The 20,285-nt window shown below is 37.6% G+C and overlaps 1 protein-coding gene across 2 annotated transcripts in view; it reads right to left on the reverse strand.

Annotated features, from left to right (window-relative positions):
* LOC111145227 (cilia and flagella associated protein 70) overlaps positions 1-20,285 on the reverse strand; it is a 115,381-nt gene that overhangs the window by 19,791 nt on the left and 75,305 nt on the right. For both annotated transcript variants that reach the window (XM_022499989.1, XM_022499990.1), the window contains 9 exons: positions 16,517-16,650; positions 16,280-16,395; positions 15,855-16,082; positions 9,623-9,781; positions 8,950-9,071; positions 7,360-7,512; positions 6,662-6,823; positions 4,371-4,460; positions 139-240 (listed from right to left, as the gene is read on the reverse strand). In XM_022499989.1, the coding sequence (XP_022355697.1) occupies positions 139-240; positions 4,371-4,460; positions 6,662-6,823; positions 7,360-7,512; positions 8,950-9,071; positions 9,623-9,781; positions 15,855-16,082; positions 16,280-16,395; positions 16,517-16,650 (1,266 nt within the window). The remainder of the gene's footprint in view (positions 1-138; positions 241-4,370; positions 4,461-6,661; positions 6,824-7,359; positions 7,513-8,949; positions 9,072-9,622; positions 9,782-15,854; positions 16,083-16,279; positions 16,396-16,516; positions 16,651-20,285) is intronic.

Genomic DNA, 20,285 nt, shown 5'->3' on the forward strand with positions numbered 1-20,285 from the left:
ATCAGTATAATGACCAAATCTGAAGCTCATTAAACCACAACTACCATGCATTAATGGCCATCTACCTATCTCTTGCCTTGCTCACTTTCTTACATCTTTGCCCTAAAAGGGCACTGTGTAGGGTTAACAAACACTCACTTTCAGGCTGACCAGAGCCAGATATGCCCATACTTCAGCATTGTAGTTGTTCAATGCATTGGCTTCAGAGAGAGCATCCTCAGCCTCTGTGAGCTCCTCCAGCTTGATAGAAAAAGAAAAGTGTGTTAAGTCAGAGCAGTTTTCCCTTAAGCCAGCTGGAGTCAGTTTAGTTGAAAACATTATGTCCAAATAACATTGGTAATGTGACCTATACAAACAGTTTTCTCCTTTTAAAATTTTTCAGCTCAGAACTCTTCAAACAAAATTGTATTTTGTAGCCCAATATATGAACCTGTTAAAAGAAGAACTGTTTGGATTAAACAGGCAAGTGAGAAATCTGGAGTCCTGCCTGTTAGGCTCTCAACTTACACCCCTCTCTTCCTCCTTCCCTCTACAGCAATTCTATCAGGGCATCCATGAACCATGGAGCTTCAGGTGCCAGGATTGGAAAACCAGAAGTATTCACTACTGTGCGTGCATCATTCCATGACTTCCCCCCACACAGTAGGATGTCAGATACATGTTGTTTTTTCCTTTACATTGTGCATCCCTTTCTTCAGGTTAAAGTCCTATTAACCTGTCAAAATACTAATATTAGTTATTATTAATATGATCTTGAGCAATCAATATAATATTCAGGCTCTAAAATGCTCCCTGAGCTCTGGACATATGGATATCATTGCTCCTTCCTAAAAGTGAGTTTGCTTTATAAAATCTTCCAAAAGATCACCTAAGGAAGAAATAAGGCACTCCTTTCACCAATATAGTACCTCTTCATTTTTTCTGTTTTGAAAAGGAAATTATGAGTTTCTAGGCAATGAAGAATGGCCTTTCAGCAATGCCCATACTTTGGTCCACACTTTAAGTGTTTTTAAGATATTGATTCAATACTCAATTAGTGTATTGATTCATTATTCAACCAATTTCATTCAATCAATGTTAATTAATCAATTATACTTGCTAAGGATTTATTCTGTGACAGGTAGTATGCTAGGTACTGTGAATAAAATGATAAAATACAACCTCTCAAAGAGTTCACTGACAGATAAGTAAAAAAAAAAAATCCAAACATAAATAGTTCCAATACAGAGTAAACATTTCTATAATAAAAGCATATATAGATCTAGTGGAGGGACAGAGGAAAATGGGAATAATTGCACCCTGGAATTAAAGGATAGCTTCTGAGAGGAAATATTACTAAAGTGAGTCCTAAAGGATAAATAGGAGTCTATTAGCTATACAAGGTGAAGAAAGGCATTCCCAGGAAAAAGAATATCATATACGAAGGCCTGGAGGCACAAGAGAGTGTGGTGTGGTCAGGAAACAATTAAGTACACATGTGGGACTGAAGAAAAAACAGAGAGATCAGGGAGAATAAAGTAAGTGATAAAACTAAAGAGTTAGGCACCAGATGATATATGTTCGTTCAAAGGAATGTGAACTTTATTCTGAAACAAGGGGTAGCCGTTGAAGAGTTTAAGTAGGGGAATAACATAATATTTGCATATTTTAAGGACCACTTTGATAACAATGTGGGAGATGGATTAAGGTAGGACAAGAGATCATGCTAGCCCAAGAAGAAGGTATGAGGCTTGAATTGGAGCTATAAAAATAGGATGGAGAGGAGACAATAGACTCAAGAGACATTGAAGAGACAAAATCAATAGGATATTTGATGCCTAATTAAAAGTAACAGGAGAAGTAGACTAGGATACCTTTTAAGTTTCTGGCTTGGTTGATCAGGTTCATTACAGCTCCATTTACCAAGACACAGAATACAGGAGAAGGTGTAGGCTTAAGGAATGTGAGAATCCTTCAGGGTTAAGTTAGGTTGTATTTCAGATATGCACATTTTAAGGTGTCTAGGGAACCATGAAAATGGAGCTGTCCATTACACTGTTTGATATAAGGGTCAGAACTTGAAAAGTGTTATGCATTCAAGGTTTAGAATTCATTAGGGCACAAGTGGTAGTTTAGGCCACTGGGGTAGATGTATTTTTTCCTTAGGGTAAATAAATGTGCTGACAGGACAAGAGGGCTGACTGTAGAGCCTGGGAGGACCCAACAATTATGGTAGGTAAAAGAGTGGGAGCTGACAAAAAAGGCTGAGAAAGGTATCAGAGAAGAAGGCATAGAACTGGAAGGATATGAATGAAGTATTGTGGAAGTCAAGGGAGGAGAGGGCTTCAGGAAGAAAGCAGTCAACAGGGTTAAGTGCCAGAAATTCATCTAAGTATCTATGGCATTTAGCGATTAGGATGTTAAGGGAACTTCTGTCAGAAGTGCCAGTAAGGTGGTAAGGGTAAAGTGGTAAATGAAAGGTAAATGGGACCTGGGATATGAGCAGATAATTCACAAGTAAAAAGATATGTGTATCCCATATTTCAACCTCATTATTGATGAAAATGCAAATTAAGGTATTGATCATGTTGGCAAATGATAATGCCCATTGTTGATGAGGTAACAGGGAAATACGCTCTCATACCTCCTGGCAAGGTATAAATCAGTACACACTCTTTCTAGAAGGCAAATTGACACTATAATTTAAAGACTTTAAAATTTTTCTACATTAAGGTATATCCTAAGGAAATAAAAAGAATTAAGCACAGAGATTTATGTATAAGAATGTTTATCTCAGTTTCATCTACAATAGTAGATGAAACATGCCCAATAATGAGTGATTGGTCAAAAAAATTATGATATATCCACACATAGGTATAGTATGACTAAAATACTTATGGGGAATAAGGATTACTTGGACATCTTAGGGGTGAGGCTTAACTTAATCTTTTATTAAGATTTCTGTTTTGTATGTTGGATCAGAAAGTTCATATTGTGTGTGTGGGGGGGTGGTCCCTAATCAGTAATTTAATAAAAACTTACACAAAGTTAAAAAAAAAAGATTTTTGTTTTGTTTTTAGTTTCTACCTCAATGAAAATATTATTTAAAGTACTCAAAACAAGCAGAAGCATGACTTATGTTGAATAGTCTGTAGAGCTAGTTTCTGGTACTTTTGGCAGTGTTATCAATTTTCTAAGAGCTATGTTTTATATTCTTTCTGGGAAGGTAGAACAGGGGAGCACACAGCCTTTGTAAAAATGATCACATGTCCCAGTTGACCTGGGTCCCAGTGTAATTATTAATAGCACCCTTTCCATCCTCTGAAGTGTCCTGGTTAGTATGAAATATTACATGGTCAATTCACTTACACATCCAAACCAGGGAACACAATGAAGGCATCAGAAATCATGTTTTAGACTATTTGGTGATGCAAAAAGATATCAGTGCTGTACTGCTTAAGTAGAAAAAAGATTTAATAGCAGTAAATATATTATTTACAGTTTTATACATTAAAATTGCTTTCATATATGTATGAAGAAGGCTGCAGGAAATGCATTCAAATGTTAATAGTAGTTATCACTGAGTGGTTGGATTATGGATACTTTTATGTTTTCTTTACATTTTCTATCTTCTAAATTTTGTATAATGAACATGTATCACCTTTATGGTTAAAAAAGAACAGCAATAAGGAAGAAGAAGCAGGGAATACAGGCAACTCATTTGGCTGTTACCACTGTTGTATAATAAAAAGGGGGAAAGAATGGTGAAAGAGCTGTTTGAGAAGGAAAGGTTAAAAATTAATCCAAAGAAAAAGACAAAATGAAGAGAATAAAGTACTAGGGAGAAAATTAGAGGTTAGCATCAAGAATACTGTATGGTGACTACCATAACACAATAAAAAAGAAAAAAGAATACATTGAAGAAATTGGACATGAACAACACACTGCATGCCTCTTTCAAAGATTGTAAGAATAGAGGAAAGGGTGGCTAGAGAGTTTTTAGGGGTGGGGAGCAAAAGATCTCCCAGAAGCTAAAGCAGCTCCTCCTGGAACCAGAAGGGCCACAGAGCTTAATAAGCATCAATAAATTTCTTTAATCGAGTAAATTCTTCATTTATCATATCATTTTTTTCCTTACAGATAACATCATAAAATTATGAGCTTCTGTACCAAGTAACATGAAGTTTTTTATTATATAGCTTCCTGGTTCAGATTTTTGTGGGATTTTGAAGACTTTTATTTTTACAGTATGGATTGACTATTTAGTTTACTGAACACCTTTGAAAAGTAACTTTTTTCACCATCATTACAAACTCCCAGGATGCTTAGAAGCCTAAGGAATCAAGGTCAGCTATATTCACAGGCCTAGTCTCAAGCCTTTAAACTCTTACCCGATAACAGGCTATTCCCAGTCCTAGCCAGGTAAGGCATGAAGGTGATCTCTTACAGGCTTGCATGTAGGTTTTCTTTGCCTTTTCATACTGTAGAAAGAAAGCACCACTAAGCTATTGTTCTTCTGGAAGTTTCAAACACTATATTGCTAGGATAGTCATGGGGCTTCTGTAGTTATACTCAAGACGAATCTGAGTTAAATGAGCCCTTAAATTATTATTTTTTTTTTAAGATACAAGTTTTTTTAAGAGCAGCTTTAGGTTCACAGCAAAACTGAGAGGAAAGTATAGCAATTTCTCATATACTCCCTGCTGCCACACATGATAGCCTCTCCCATTATCAACATCCTCCAACAGGGTGGTACCTTTGTTACAACTGATGAAACTACATTGATACATCATCATTACCTAAAGTCCACGGTCATATTTGGTATTATACATTCCATAGGTTTGGACAAATGTGTAATAACATGCATCCATTATTAGAGTATTTTCACAGCCCTAAAAATCCTCTGTCCTCCATCTATTCATCACTTCCCTTCCCCCACCCCTCAAAACCACTGATCTCTTTACTGTTTCCATAGTTATGCCTTTTCCAGAATGTCATACAATTGGAATCACACAGTAGGTAGCCTTCTCAGACTGGCTACTTTGATTTAGCAATATGTATTTTAGCTGCCTTTATGTTTCTTCATGGTTTGCTAGTTTATTTCTTTTTAGTGCTGAGTAATACAGGAAACATTCAGAAAAACTCAAGAAACAAACATCCAAAAGAATTATACCTCTTCTTATCTCACATCTCCAATATGAGAGATGTTAACTATAGGTAAGCCTCAGCAAATAGCCTAAGAATTGCTTGCCCAGTAAATTGCTTGCCTAGTGACTATTTAAGTCAGAAGCTGGGTTCAGATGTAGCTTGCAATGATGTCAGAAAGAACACTTCTTATTTACTTCATTGCAGTGGGATAATGATTTTTTTTCTTAAGTCTATGGGGGCCTTCATACTTTAATTATAAGGTATTACAACTTCTTGTTGCTGCTGTTGCTTTATTTTATAAAGATTTTATTTATTTATTTGTCAGAGAAAGAGAAGGCACAATCAGTGGGGAGACAAAGGGAGAAGCAGACTCCATGCTGAGCAGGGAGTCCAATGCAGGATTTGATCCTGGGACCCTGGGATCATGACATGAGCTGAAGGCAGACACTTAACTCACTGAGCCACCCAGGCATCCCTTTATTTTAAATAGAAAGATAATTGGGTGTTCTAGGGGTAGAAATAGAATGAAGTCAAAACAAAAGCCCAAAGTCAAAAGGCAGAGTGTTAATAATTGTTGATATGAGATGATGGGTCCACATTGGTTCATTTCTACTATTCTGTCTACTTAGTATTTATTTGTGTTTTTTGTTTGTTTGTATGTTTGTTTTTTAAGTAGGCTCCACACCCAGCAAGAGCCCAGTGCAGGGGATGAACTCATAACCTTGAGATCAAGACTTGAGCTGAGATGGAGAGCTGGGTGCTTAACTGATTGAGCCACCAAGGTGCCCCATACTTTGTATGTATTTGAAATTTTCCATAACAGAAAGTTTCTTTTTTCCTTTAAGATTTTATTTATTTTTTTGACACAGAGAGAGATCACAAGTAGGCAGAGAGGCAGGCGGGGGCGGGGAGTGAAGCAGGCTCCCTGCTGAGTAGAGAGCCCAATACGGGGCTCAATCCCAGGACCCTGAGATCATGACCTGAGCCGAAGGCAGAGGCTTAACCCAGTGAGCCACCCAGGTGCCCCCAAAGTTTCTTTTAGAATATCTTGAGGGTGATTCCTAAAATATGGAGAGTAATTACAAATGAGTCAGGTTAGAGTTCCCTGTGGAATGGAGTTAGCCTCAGCTGAATTAAATATAAAACTTTATGTTGAGGAAGAAGGTTGAAGAATTTCTTTTGACATTTTCCATTAGTTAAGTCAAGCTAAGAATGTTTCTACTACTGCTAATAAAAGAAAGTTACCTTAAATATTAACTACGATAACATTTATTGAGTTCTACACAACTTTTTAGTATCATAATGGTTAAAACCACAGACTCCAATATTAGACTGCCTGGATTTGAATCCTACTTCTATTAATTACTAGTTTATCTAATGTTGGTCAAATCACTTTTATCTTTGGATATAAAAGTATCAATATCATATCTGTGTTGGGTCCACACAGATGGATGTTAATGTTTGAACTGAATTCAGGTCCCCGACCATGACCTGATTTTTTTTACATGGTTACTCTCCATCCTCTGTCCCTCACCTCTTTCTCTTCCAGATAGATGTGTCCCAGTCGCAGGAAGATGAAGTGCATCTCAGAAGCATCCACTACAAAACTAATGGTTCGCTCATAGCATGCCTTGGCCTCAGCATGATTTCCACTTAGAAAATAGAGATGGCCCTTCACGCCCCAGACATTAGGGTTCTGAGAAGGTAAAGAACAAGTAGTACTTGGGATGAGGTGGTATTTTAAAGTCCATTAATGATCTTTGTTTAACATTTAAAATTAGACTAAGTCCTTCTTTTTCTAATAGCACTCAGTTAGAAAAAGGGCCATTCAGTTGCACTGGGAGGGCCATTCAGTTGCATTTCTAGGTCTGCTCCCTCATTTCTTTCCTGCATTTTTCAAAACTATTTTGTCTTTGGGGTAAATATTAAGAAAAACATTCAAACATAACCAAGAGAATATTCACAGTGAGAAAAAAAAGAAGAAATTCAGAAAATATGAAATAGATCAATTATCAGCTAAAGAGCTATCCTTATCCTTTTCTCTGCCCTTTGCAAAACTCATAACTGCTTGAGAAAAAAAAATGGAAGGAAATAGATGAGTTTACTGGAAGTTGAAGACCTCCACTTCTAGTAACTAGAAATCTACCTGTGATATGACATCATCACCTTTAAGAAAGCCTGCTTGCCCCTCTCCCAAACTATACTCAAGAGGTTCTAGAAAAAAGTTATTACCAGGTAGTCCATCTGGGCTGCGTGTTGAAGGTATTCCTCTGCCTTGGCAAAGTCCTTCTTGAGAAGGTGTGTCTGGGCCAGCACCAAGTAATACTCGCAGCTGGGGCCTCCTTGAGGGCATAACAGCTCATGTGCAAGCACCCTGTGCACATACTATGAGGAAAAACCAGATTATAAGGAGTATATAATAGCTGCATTGTGTCAATTCCATAGCTCTTGCAGCTGAATATTATGCCCGATAATAATGAATAAGAAACATATTATAGAATGAAATGATTACCAACTTCAAAAGGTTAGAGGTGAATTATAAAGATTCAGCACATCATGGTTCCATTACCCACTATTCACTTAGTCACCAAATACAGACATTTCCAAATTAAAAATCTGCAGTACTGAACAATTCTGGTCTTGCTGTTCAGAAAACTAGATGAATTTTTGCATGTATGTTATGAGCAAATAAAAGCTCTTCATCAACCACTTCAATGACACATGAGTTAACATTTTCAGGCAGCTACCATTATTGAAGAAACTTAGTGAGGCAAAACCTCCTTTTCTAAAATTCTAGGCTCAGGATCTTAGAAACATAAATGTTTGTTTCTGACAAACTCTCATCTATGTTTGCCAGTTTTACACTTTGGGCTATTCTTTATTTTTAATGCTATATAAGGTTTGCAAATTTAACAAAGTCAGATGTACTTACTAAGCAGAGGGGGAAGTTCTACTTTTCTTCTCCCTCCATTCCCATCTTAGCCTATCCTATAGAAACTCCCATTAACACTTATACCTTCTTAGAAAAATAGTGGGAGGAGGTTCTGGAGCTGTTCCCTATACCTACATTTCTGGCTCTTTGCATAGGGTGGTGGGGATAGAGACTTATTTAATCTGGGATACAGAAATGTTTCTCTACTGGGAAAGGTTAATGTGTTAAAAGTTCCTGTTTAATGTGGCCCACTCCTAGTCAGGTCATAATTCTTGCCCTTTCTTGAGCTTGCCACCCTCAAGTGGAACATATACTCTGCAGGATCAGGGCCAACTCTCCTGGTTCCTGGATCTTTTTCTCTTTCCTACTACTTGCTTCATGGAAATGTTTCTTGTTTCCCATGTGGTAGGTAGACCTCACAGGATGCTCTTCTTCTCGAGTAGTTCTATCTGTGACTGTATGGGTAAGTCAAATCTGAGGCTAGTCACATATCCAGCCCAGTTATACAAATTCAAAAAAATTAGTATTTTTATTCCCCCACATTTACTACCTAGAAAGGAAGAAAGATATGATTATGCTCCTGTGAACCCCCAACACTTACATAATATGAGTTCTGATAATAAATTGATATCAGGTTACATAAGCCTTTAGAGTCCAATTTTGCTTTGCTGGTATTCTGAGGGAACAGATTTGCAGTGAGCTGTTCTGATGCTCTCTGTAGAGAGTGGTTCAAATTTGGATGTTCACACCATTAGGCCTAGAGTGTGTTCTCAAAAGCATATTTGATTTCTGCATCATGCATATTAAAGCTTGGAAAGATACCACTATGGATTGAATAAGTAGTCCACTAAAATCTTTCCATCTACATGCCCTTTTCCAAATATTCTGACCTGGACAGCATTGACTTTCATCAAGAAACGTATGGTCTCCATGAAGATGGTGGCAGGAGTCTGGGAAACACCATGAGGGCTAGGATGCAAAAAGGTTGATGAATCTTGACATTTTGATATTTCTGAAAATATTAAATTAAAAGAATAGATGACTAGATGTAACGGAAAAAAATGTCAGAAGCTCAGACAGTGAGCTACATTACTACTAATGAGCAAGGAGAGTATTCTAATCTAATATATGAGAGAGGTTATAACATGAAAAGCAATAAATTCCTTTATAGCAACGGTCCCCAAAGATCTCAAAAGTTCTCAAGGTTAGTCTACTGGTGTTTCAAATGCAAGTTACAACCAAATGAAATGCATTCTAGAAGTATTCATATCTTTCTGAATGTGAAACACAACCTACTGATATTCTAAAAATGAAGAATCACTGTTAAAAAATCCTAAGTCTGTAGTTAGCCACTTCTCTGAGCTAAATATAAATTCTTGCCTAAGGAAGGGTTGCACTACCGAGTTCGGATTATCAAAGTCTAGCCTCATGTGAAGGAACTTAGACAATATGACAAACTAATCAAATTCAAACAAGATTACCATTTTGGTAATCATAAGAGTTTTCATCTTTTCTAGTTAGTTTATGCCCTTATTTCAAGTGGAAATCTTTATTCCTAAGTACCTTTTTTCACTGGTATCTCCTTGAGAAGTATATTGGATGGTTTTTGGCGAACAGTTGGATCCTGAGATTGTGTGGGTAAAATGTGTTCTTGTGAGTCTGAAAGCAGTTTGGAGGATTCTTCAAGAAGGTCATCTGGAATGGATGTTGGAGCTCCTGGTCCTAAATAGATTAAATTTTAATGAGGAAAAAAAAAACAAAACCCTTCTTCCATTGGATATTAGAAGAGGAAAAATATAATTATTTTCAAAGCATAAGAAACATATTTCCTAAATACTGCATGGACAGACTTGTTTTGTAGACATTTTATATACTTTTTAAAGATTTTATTTTTAAGAAATCTCTACACCCAATATGAGGCTCAAACTTACAACCCTGAGATCAAGAGTCACATGTTCCACTGACTGAGCCAGCCAGGTGCCCCAGACTTTTCATATTTCTGAATAATTTAGAGTACAAGCTAAACTGACAGCTCAGCTTCTATAACTGTAATTCCTAGTCCAACCCTGCTGCTAACCTAAGTTATGATGATGTCAAACAAATACCTATTATAAAAGTTATTTGCTAAACCCAGAACGTGAAGAATCTAAATGAGGTTAATATATTTTTAGATTAAATTAAAACTCTTGAAGGACAGGAATTCTTTTCATCTTAGTATTCAAAAACACCATTATCATCATTATAAGTAGCTATATTTGAACATCGCTATATGCCAGGAATTGTATTAAAGATTGTGCTAAAAACCTTAATGTATAATCTTTATTTTTCACAACATTTACTATGCTCCTTTAAACAAGGTGAATCACAGAGAAGTTAAATAACTTGCTGAAGCTCTTGAACCTGTCTTGCTGCCTCTCAAATAAATAAATGTTTGATGAATAAAAATAAAAAGCAACGTCAGGATGGAAATGAACAGTGGCCAGTTGGTTCCCAGTCAGAAGAAGTCACCCTCAGCCAGAGCAAAAGATATGGCTTTGAAAAATGGCCAGAAGTTGGATAGGTAAAGGGAGAGAGGCAAAAAAGGTTGAGAGCATGCTATTGGCAAAAGCACAAAAGTAGTGAGCTAATTATTTTAATGGGTATTGAGAATAACATAGAGAAAATTAAGAGAAAGACAGGTTGGAGCTAGACTGTACTGACATGATTTAAAAAGATTTTATTTATTTATTGGACAGAGAGAGACACAGCGAGAGGGAACACAAGCGGGGGTTGGGAGGGGAAAATAATGCTTCCTGCTGAGCAGAGAGCCTGATGTGGGGCTCAATCCCAGAACCCTGGGATCATGACCTGAGCTGAAAGCCAATGCGAAACACTGAGCCACCCAGGCGCCCCTGTACTGACATTTTAATGCTAGGATTTTTCTTCTGTAAACAAAAGGAGAAAACAATGAAGAGTTTTGAACAGAAAAATCTGAAAATGAAAGTGGTATTTTATGAAAATTACCCTAGCAGTGCTATGAAGCAAGGAATAAAAAATACAGAATGGAGACAAAGAGGTTTGTAGAAAGGCTGTTACAACAATCTGGATATTTTGTAATGAAGAATAGTGGAAATTTTAAAGGGAGGATGCAAGGAGCATTTTGAAAGAGAACCAGATAGTCCTGAGAATTAACCTGTTATAGGGATGGGGGAAGTTCAATTCTAGAAAGGAAGAGGAAGCAGGGATGACTGAGATCATAGACTTGGGTGCTTAATATAGCAATGTAGAGTCAATTTGGGAGATGAGCAGTTGAATTCACTGGTAGAAAAATCCAGCTCCTGGGTTCTGGAGGGATGTCAGGGCTAAATATAGAAATTTGAGAGTTATTAGTAGTAAAATGGAAACTGAGTGCAGGTTGGCTCTTAGAAAGTAAGACTATATTATTGGGAGATGATTACCTCTAATGAGTTTAACAAGAAAGAGAAGCTAACAAAGGAAACCCAAACTGTTGGGAGATGTAGGATGCAATGCCACATGTATTTCAGGAAGGAAAGAGTGGTTAAATACTTCGGACTGGGGGCACCTGGGTGGCTCAGGGGGTAAAGCCTCTGCCTTTGGCTCAGGTCACGATCCCAGGGGTCCTGGGATCTAGCCCCACATCGGGCTCTCTGCTGGGCAGGGAGCCTGCTTCCTCCTCTCTCTCTGCCTGCCTCTGGCTACTTGTGATCTCTCTCTCTGTCAAATGAATAAATAAAATCTTAAAAAAAAATACTTCACCTCTTTGGTTAGGTTTATCACCAGGTATTTTATGGTTCTTGGTGCTATAGTAAATGGAATCAATTCTCTAATTTCCCTTTCTGTATTTTCATTGTTAGTGTATAAGAAAGCCACTGATTTCTGTACATTGACTTTGTATCCTGCCACGTTACTGAATTGCTGTATGAGTTCTAGTAGTTTGGGGGTGGAGTCTTTTGGGTTTTCCATATAAAGTATCATGTCATCTGTGAAGAGAGAGAGTTTGACTTCTTCATTGCCAATTTGGATACCTTTAATTTCTCTTTGTTGTCTGATTGCTGTTGCTAGGACTTCTAATACTATGTTGAACAAGAGTGGTGAGAGTGGGCATCCTTGTCATGTTCCTGATCTCAGCGGGAAGGCTGCGAGCTTTTTCCCATTGAGGATGATATTTGCTGTGGGTCTTTCATAGATAGATTTTATGAAGTTCAGGAATGTTCCCTCTATCCCTATACTTTGAAGCGTTTTAATCAGGAACGGATGCTGGATTTTGTCAAATGCTTTTCCTGCATCAATTGACAGGACCATGTGGTTCTTCTCTCTTCTCTTATTGATTTGTTCTATCACATTGATTGATTTGCGAATGTTGAACCATCCTTGCAACCCAGGGATGAATCCCACCTGGTCATGCTGGATCATCTTTTTAATGTGCTGTTGGATCCTGTTTGCTAGGATCTTGTTGAGATACCACCTTACACGAGTTAGAATGGACAAAATTAGCAAGACAGGAAACAGCATGTGTTGGAGAGGATGTGGAGAAAGGGGAACCCTCTTACACTGTTGATGGGAATGCAAGTTGGTGCAGCCACTTTGGAGAACAGTGTGGAGATTCCTCAAGAAATTAAAAATAGAGCTTCCCTATGACCCTGCAATTGCACTACTGGGTATTTACCCCAAAGATACAGATGTAGTGAAAAGAAGGGCCATCTGTACCCCAATGTTTATAGCAGCAATGGCCACAGTCGCCAAACTGTGGAAAGAACCAAGATGCCCTTCAACGGACGAAAGGATAAGGAAGATGTGGTCCATATACACTATGGAGCATTATGCCTCCATCGGAAAGGATGAATACCCAACTTTTGTAGCAACATGGACGGGACTGGAAGAGATTATGCTGAGTGAAATAAGTCAAGCAGAGAGAGTCAATTATCATATGGTTTCACTTATTTGTGGAGCATAACAAATAACATGGAGGACATAGGGAGATGGAGAGGAGATGGGAGTTGAGGGAAATTGGAAGGAGAGGTGAACCATGAGAGACTATGGACTCTGAAAAACAATCTGAGGGTTTTGAAGGGGCAGGAGGTGGGAGGTTGGGGGAGCCAGGTGGAGGGTATTAAGGAGGGCACGTATTGCATGGAGCACTAGGTGTGGTACAAAAACAATGAATTCTGTTATGCTGAAAAGAAATAAAAAAATACAAATACAAATACAAAAAAAAGTGGTAAGTTTCCCTTTTAAAGGGAAAAATATTTTTTAAAAAAATTAAATTTTTAAAAAGAAGATCACATCCTGGACCATAGAACAAGTCAAAATAAATTTAAATGGATTCAAATCATACAAAGTGTCTTTTCTAGCCACAGTGAAATTAAATTGGTTAAGCGTCTGCCTTCAGCTTAGGTCATGATCCCAAGGTCCTGGGATCAAGCCTCACATCAGACTCCCTGCTCAGTGGGGAGTCTGCTTCTTTTTCAGTCTCTGCCTCTGTTCCTCCCCCTGTTTGTGTGCTCTCTCTCTCTTTCCCTCAAATAAATAAATAAAATATTTTTTAAAAAAGATGTCTGGAAAAATCCCCATATATTTAGAAAATTAAAAGCATAGAAAATTAAGTCAGGAAACAACAGATGTTGACAAGGATGCAGAGAAAGGGGAACCCTCTCACACTGTTGGTAGGAATGCAAACTGGCACAGCCACTCTGGAAAACAGTAGGAGGTTCCTCAAAAAGTTGAAAATAGAGTTACCCTATGAATGAGCAATTGCACTACTAGGTATTTAACCCAAAGATACAAATGTAATGATCCTTGATCCAAAGAGGCATCTGCACCCCAATGTTTATAGCAGCAATGCCCACAATAGCCAAACTATGGAAAGAGCCCAGATGTCCATCAACAGTTGAATGGACACACACACACGCGTACACACACACACACACACACACACACACACACACACACACCCTGGAATATTACTCAGCCATCAAAAAAAAAAAGAAATCTTGCCATTTGCAATGATGTGGATAGAACTAGAGGGTATTACGCTAAGCAAAATAAGTCAATCAGAGAAAGACAATTATATGATTTCACTTATATGTGGTATTTAAGAAACAAAACAGAGGAGCATAGGGGAAGGGAGGGAAAAATAAAACAAGATGAAATCAGAGAGGGACAAACCATAAGATGCTCTTAATCATGGGAAACAAACTGAGGGTTTTTGGAGGGGCAGGGGGTAGGAGGATGGGGTAACTGGGTGATGGACCTTAAGGAGGACATGTGATGTAATAAGCACTGGATGTTATATAAGACTGATGAATGAATGAACTCTACCTCTGAAACTCATAGTATACCATGTTAATAAATTGAATTTAAATAATTTTTTAAAATAGAAAATAAAGAAAATTAAAAGCATACTGCTAAATAACTCATGGTCCCAGCAATTCAACTCCTAAATATTTTATCCAGAAGAAATGAAAGTGTATACCCATAAAAATACTTATAGACAAATATCCATAGCAGTTTTATTTTAGTATTCCCAAATTAGAAACACCCCAAATATCTATCAACAGGTGAATAGATAAACATGTTGTGGTATCTTCATATAATGGGATACTATTTAGCAATAGAAAGGGATGAACTACTAATATAGACAACAGCATGTTTGATACTCAAAACAGTCATGCTTGGTGAAAAAAGAGAACATACTATGTGATCCTATTTAATTCTAGAAGTTCTAGAAAATGCTGGAAATTTTCTAGAATTCTAAAATTTTAGACATGCAAACTAATTGATGGTGACAGAGAGATGCCTGGTAGTTGTCTGGAAACGGAAGCCAGAGAAAGAGATTTAAATGGGCACAAGGAGAGTTTACGAGATTTTGGATATGTTTATTAACTTGATTGGGGTGATGTTTTCATGGTTGTGTTCAGATGCCAAACATATCAATTTGTATGTGTTAAATATGTACAGTTTATGAAATGTCAATTGTACTTCAAACTGTTAAAAACAAATGCACACAAAATAACAATATGCAATAGCATATAAACAAAATAACATATACAAGAAACACATAAACAAAAATACATATTAAACAGATTAGAATGATCAATTTCCTAAAACGGAGGAAAGGAGAATGATAAGAATAGGGAAAAAAGGGAGTGTGTGTGTGTGTGTGTGTGTGTGTGTGTGCGCGCGCGTGCGCGCGCACGCGCACATGTGCATGCACACACGTGTATAAATAAATAAATAAACTTAAGAATCACAAGAGAAGTGGTGATGCCTGGGCAGTACAGTCAGTTAAGCATCGGACCCTTGGTTTCAGCTAAGGTCATGATCTCAGGTCCTAAGATCAAGCCCCAGATCTAGCTCCATGCCCAGTGTGGAGTCTGCTTGAGATTCTCTCTCCTTTTCTCTCTGCCCCTCCTGCTCATACTCTCTCTCTCTCTCTCTCTCAAATAAATAAATCTTAGAAAAATAATCACAAGAGAGGGATTGAGAGTGTTGGAAAAGAAAGTGAGGGGAAAATGAAAGAAATTTACTCTGTTACAATCATACCACTCTTATTGAAACACAGAAACAGTAAATTCTCTAAGATTAAAAAACCTGAATGGCAACAATAGCTTCAGACTTCCAATCATATGAATGAGGTATTATTAAAAGGAGTCTTTCCTGGTATCCCTGGGATAATTCAAAACTCCATCTACTGAATCATTTGACAATTATTTACTACCTACTATGTGCCAGGCCCTATTCATAAGGCCAGTAATTGTTTCAATAGCCACTCATCATCTCCATTTCCTGGTCCTACCTGCTGGGGTTTCTGCCTTCATTGCTGTTGCAGAAGAACCATTAGTGATTCCCCAAGGACCTAAACTGTGTTCTTCTACTTTCCCTCCTTCTTCAATGTACTCAAAAGGACCAGTGCTCCTCTGCTTTATTACTTGTGCCTGAAGCGTTCGTGCCTGAAGTTGTTTGAAGCCTTCATGAAATGCCATTTCCATTCGAATATCATTGTTTTGAATTTCATAGTACAAACCTGAAGAAAGAAAGATGTTGAAATAAATGTGACTGGTTTTTCCACCATCATAACTGAAGAACTGCAACATTTCACTTCTATTTTCCTAATTTTACAAAAGTTTAAGAACTATATGATAAGCCATTAAAGAATGAAAAGAGAAAGGGAGAATCTTATAATGGAAGAAAACACATTCATATCACAGGAAAATACCATACCAAGTAAAGTCCAGGCTACAACATTAGTTGGTTCCAAGCAAGTAGCATCCTCAAAGAAAATTTCTGCCTGCTCATACTTCTCCATAAGGACAGCCAGGACACCACACAGCAACAAGCTGAGAAGAGACCACCAACATGATTCACAACATGGTCCCATGTCACAGTCATGGAACCAAGACAATTTCATATAGAAGCTTATGTGCTCCTACTCATTCTTCATCTCCCTTCCACCCATACCTTTGGATATGATTCTGGTTGAGGGAAAGAGCTTTCCGAAAACACTCCTGTGCTTTGATGTTGTCCTCAGTTAGGAGGCAGAAGGCACCATAGTCCAGCCAGTGTTCCAGGTTCTGGGGCTCACGGACCAACCTCTATCACATGAAGCACCAGGAGGACCAAAGTTATTGTAATACAATGTCATATTTTTTATGCCCATAAAACCACAAATACTCTAAGGTGTATGAAAGCAGAAACTGTCATATTTTAAAAATTTACCACTGAATTCTGAATATCTAGCACAGACAGTATTCTGGCTCATAGTATGTGGTGAATGAATACTTACTGCAATAATTTTTAAATTAAATCTTCAAGTCATTGCTTCTTAGTGTCAATGTTATAGTCACCATAAACTCCTCTAATTACTTAGGAACATAGATTCATTTTATAGTTCATTTTAAAGATTCACATATAATAATTCTGTCATGGTCTTGAGATGGCAAATATAAGTTTAAGTACAAATATGCAAAAAAAAGCATCTCACAATGAGTAAAAACTATAAAACATTGCTAAAAGAAATTAAAGATGATATAAACAAATGGAAACACATCCCATGTATATGGATTGAAAGACTTAATATTATTAAAATGTCAATACTGCCCAAAGCAATTTACAGATTCCATACAATCTATATCAAAATCTCAATAATTTTTGTAGCAATAGGGAAAAACAATCTAAAATTTACATGGATTCTCAAGGAACCCTGAATAGCCAAAACAATCTTGAAAAAGAACAAAACTAGAGAACTCATACTTGGCCTAAATGCGCCCATAAAACGACATAGGGTTGCAGATTGGATAAAACGACAGGACCCATCTGTATGTTGTCTACAAGAGACCAATTTCGAACCTAAGAATATATCCAGACTGAAAGTGAAGGGATGGAGAAGCATCTTTCATGCCAATGGGCCTTAAAAGAAGGCTGGGTAGTGATTCTCATATCAGATAAATTAGATTTTAAACTAAAGACTGTAGTCAGAGATACAGGAGGACACTACATAATTCTTAAATCCACCAAGAAGATCTAACAATTGTAAATATTTATGTCCCCAATATGGGAGCAGCCAATTACATAAGAAAACTGTTAATCAAGATAAAGAGTCATATTGATATGAATACATTAATAGTAGGAGATCTTAACATGCCACTCTCAGTAATAGACAGATCATCGAAGCAGAAAATCAATAAAGAAACAAGAGCATTGAATGACACATTGGACCAGATGGACCTCATAGATATATACAGAACATTCCACCCTAAAACAACAGAATACTCATTCTTCTCGAATGCACGTGGAACCTTCTCCAGAATAGACCACATACTGTGTCACACATCAGGGCTCAACCGATACCAAAAGATTGAGATTATTTCCTGCATATTCTCAGATCACAATGCTTTGAAACTGGAGCTCAACCACAAGAAAGGGTTTGGAAGGAATTCAAACACCTGGAAGCTAAAGACCACCTTGCTTAAGAATGCTTGGATCAACCAGGAAATCAAAGAACTTAAACAATTCATGGAAACCAATGAGAATGAAGACACTTCGGTCCAAAACCTATGGGATACAGCAAAGGCAGTCCTAAGGGGGAAATACATAGCCATCCAAGCCTCCCTTAAAAAAATGGAAAAATCCAGAATACATGAGCTGTCTCTACACCTTAAAGAACTGGAGAATCACAACAAATTAAGCCAACTCCACACACAAGAAGGGAAATAATCAAGATTAGAGCAGAGATCAGTGAGATAGAAACTAGAGATACAGCAGAACGCATCAATGAAACTAGAAGTTGGTTTTTTGAAAGAATCAGTAAGATCAATAAACCATTGGCCAAACTAATCCAAAAGAAAAGAGAGAAGGCCCAAATTAATAAAATTATGAATGAAAAGGAAGAGATCACAACTAACACCAAGGCAATAGAAACAATCGTCAAAATTATTATCAACAGTTACACGCCAATAAGTTAAGCAACCTAGATGAAATGGACGCATTCCTGGAAAACTTCCAAAATTGAACCAGGAAGAAATTGACAACCTGAATAGACCGATATCTAGTAATGAGATAGAAGCAGTGATCAAAAACCTCCCAAAAAACAAGAGCCCAGGACCTGATGGATTCCCTGGGGAATTCTACCAAACTTTCAAAGAAGAAATAACACTTATTCTCCTGAAGCTGCTTCAAAAAATTGAAGCAGAAGGAAAACTTCCAGACTCTTTTTATGAAGCCAGCATTACCCTGATCCCCAAACCAAGCAAAGACCCCACCAAAAAGGAGAATTTCAGACCAATATCACTGATGAGTATGGATGCTAAGATTCTCTTTATTCTTTTTTTTTTTTTTTAAAGATTTTATTTATTTGACAGAGAGAAATCACAAGTAGGCAGAGAGGCAGGCAGAGAGGAGGAAGCAGGCTCCCTGCGGAGCAGAGAGCCCGATGCGGGGCTCGATCCCAGGACCCTGAGATCATGACCCAAGCCGAAGGCAGAGGCTTTAACCCACTGAGCCACCCAGGCGCCCCGGATGCTAAGATTCTCAACATGATCCTAGCAAACAGGATCCAACAGCACATTAAAAAGATGATCCAACAGCACATTAAAAAGATGATCCAGCATGACCAGGTGGGATTCATCCCTGGGTTGCAAGGATGGTTCAACATTCGCAAATCAATCAATGTGATAGAACAAATCAATAAGAGAAGAGAGAAGAACCACATGGTCCTGTCAATTGATGCAGGAAAAGCATTTGACAAAATCCAGCATCCGTTCCTGATTAAAACGCTTCAAAGTATAGGGATAGAGGGAACATTCCTGAACTTCATAAAATCTATCTATGAAAGACCCACAGCAAATATCATCCTCAATGGGAAAAAGCTCGCAGCCTTCCCACTGAGATCAGGAACATGACAAGGATGCCCACTCTCACCACTCTTGTTCAACATAGTATTAGAAGTCCTAGCAACAGCAATCAGACAACAAAGAGAAATTAAAGGTATCCAAATTGGCAATGAAGAAGTCAAACTCTCTCTCTTCACAGATGACATGATACTTTATATGGAAAACCCAAAAGACTCCACCCCCAAACTACTAGAACTCATACAGCAATTCAGTAACGTGGCAGGATACAAAGTCAATGTACAGAAATCAGTGGCTTTCTTATACACTAACAGTGAAAACACAGAAAGGGAAATTAGAAAATTGATCCATTTACTATAGCACCAAGAACCATAAGATACCTGGAAATAAACCTAACCAAAGAGGTAAAGGATCTGTACTCGAGGAACTACAGAACACTCATGAAAGAAATCGAAGAAGACACAAAAAGATGGAAGACCATTCCATGCTCATTAATTGGAAGAATAAACATTGTTAAAATGTCTATACTGCCTAGAGCAATCTATACTTTTAATGCCATTCTGATCAAAATTCCACCGGTATTTTTCAAAGAGCTGAAGCAAACAATCCTAAAATTTGTACGGAATCAGAAGAGACCCCGAATTGCTAAGGAAATGTTGAAAAAGAAAAACAAAACTGGCGGCATCACATTGCCTGATTTCAAGCTTTACTACAAAGCTGTGATCACCAAGACAGCATGGTACTGGCATAAAAACAGACACCAGGTTTCAAAACTTAAAAAGTTATAGTAATCTGTGTGGTGCTAGTATCAAGATAAATATATAGAACAATGGAATAGAATAGAGAGCCTTCACATATATGGTCAAATGATTTTTGACCAA

The sequence above is a fragment of the Enhydra lutris genome, unplaced genomic scaffold, assembly GCF_002288905.1.
Source record: "Enhydra lutris kenyoni isolate GAN:26980312 unplaced genomic scaffold, ASM228890v2 scaffoldscaffold12, whole genome shotgun sequence".
NCBI classification, from domain to species: Eukaryota; Metazoa; Chordata; class Mammalia; order Carnivora; family Mustelidae; genus Enhydra; species Enhydra lutris.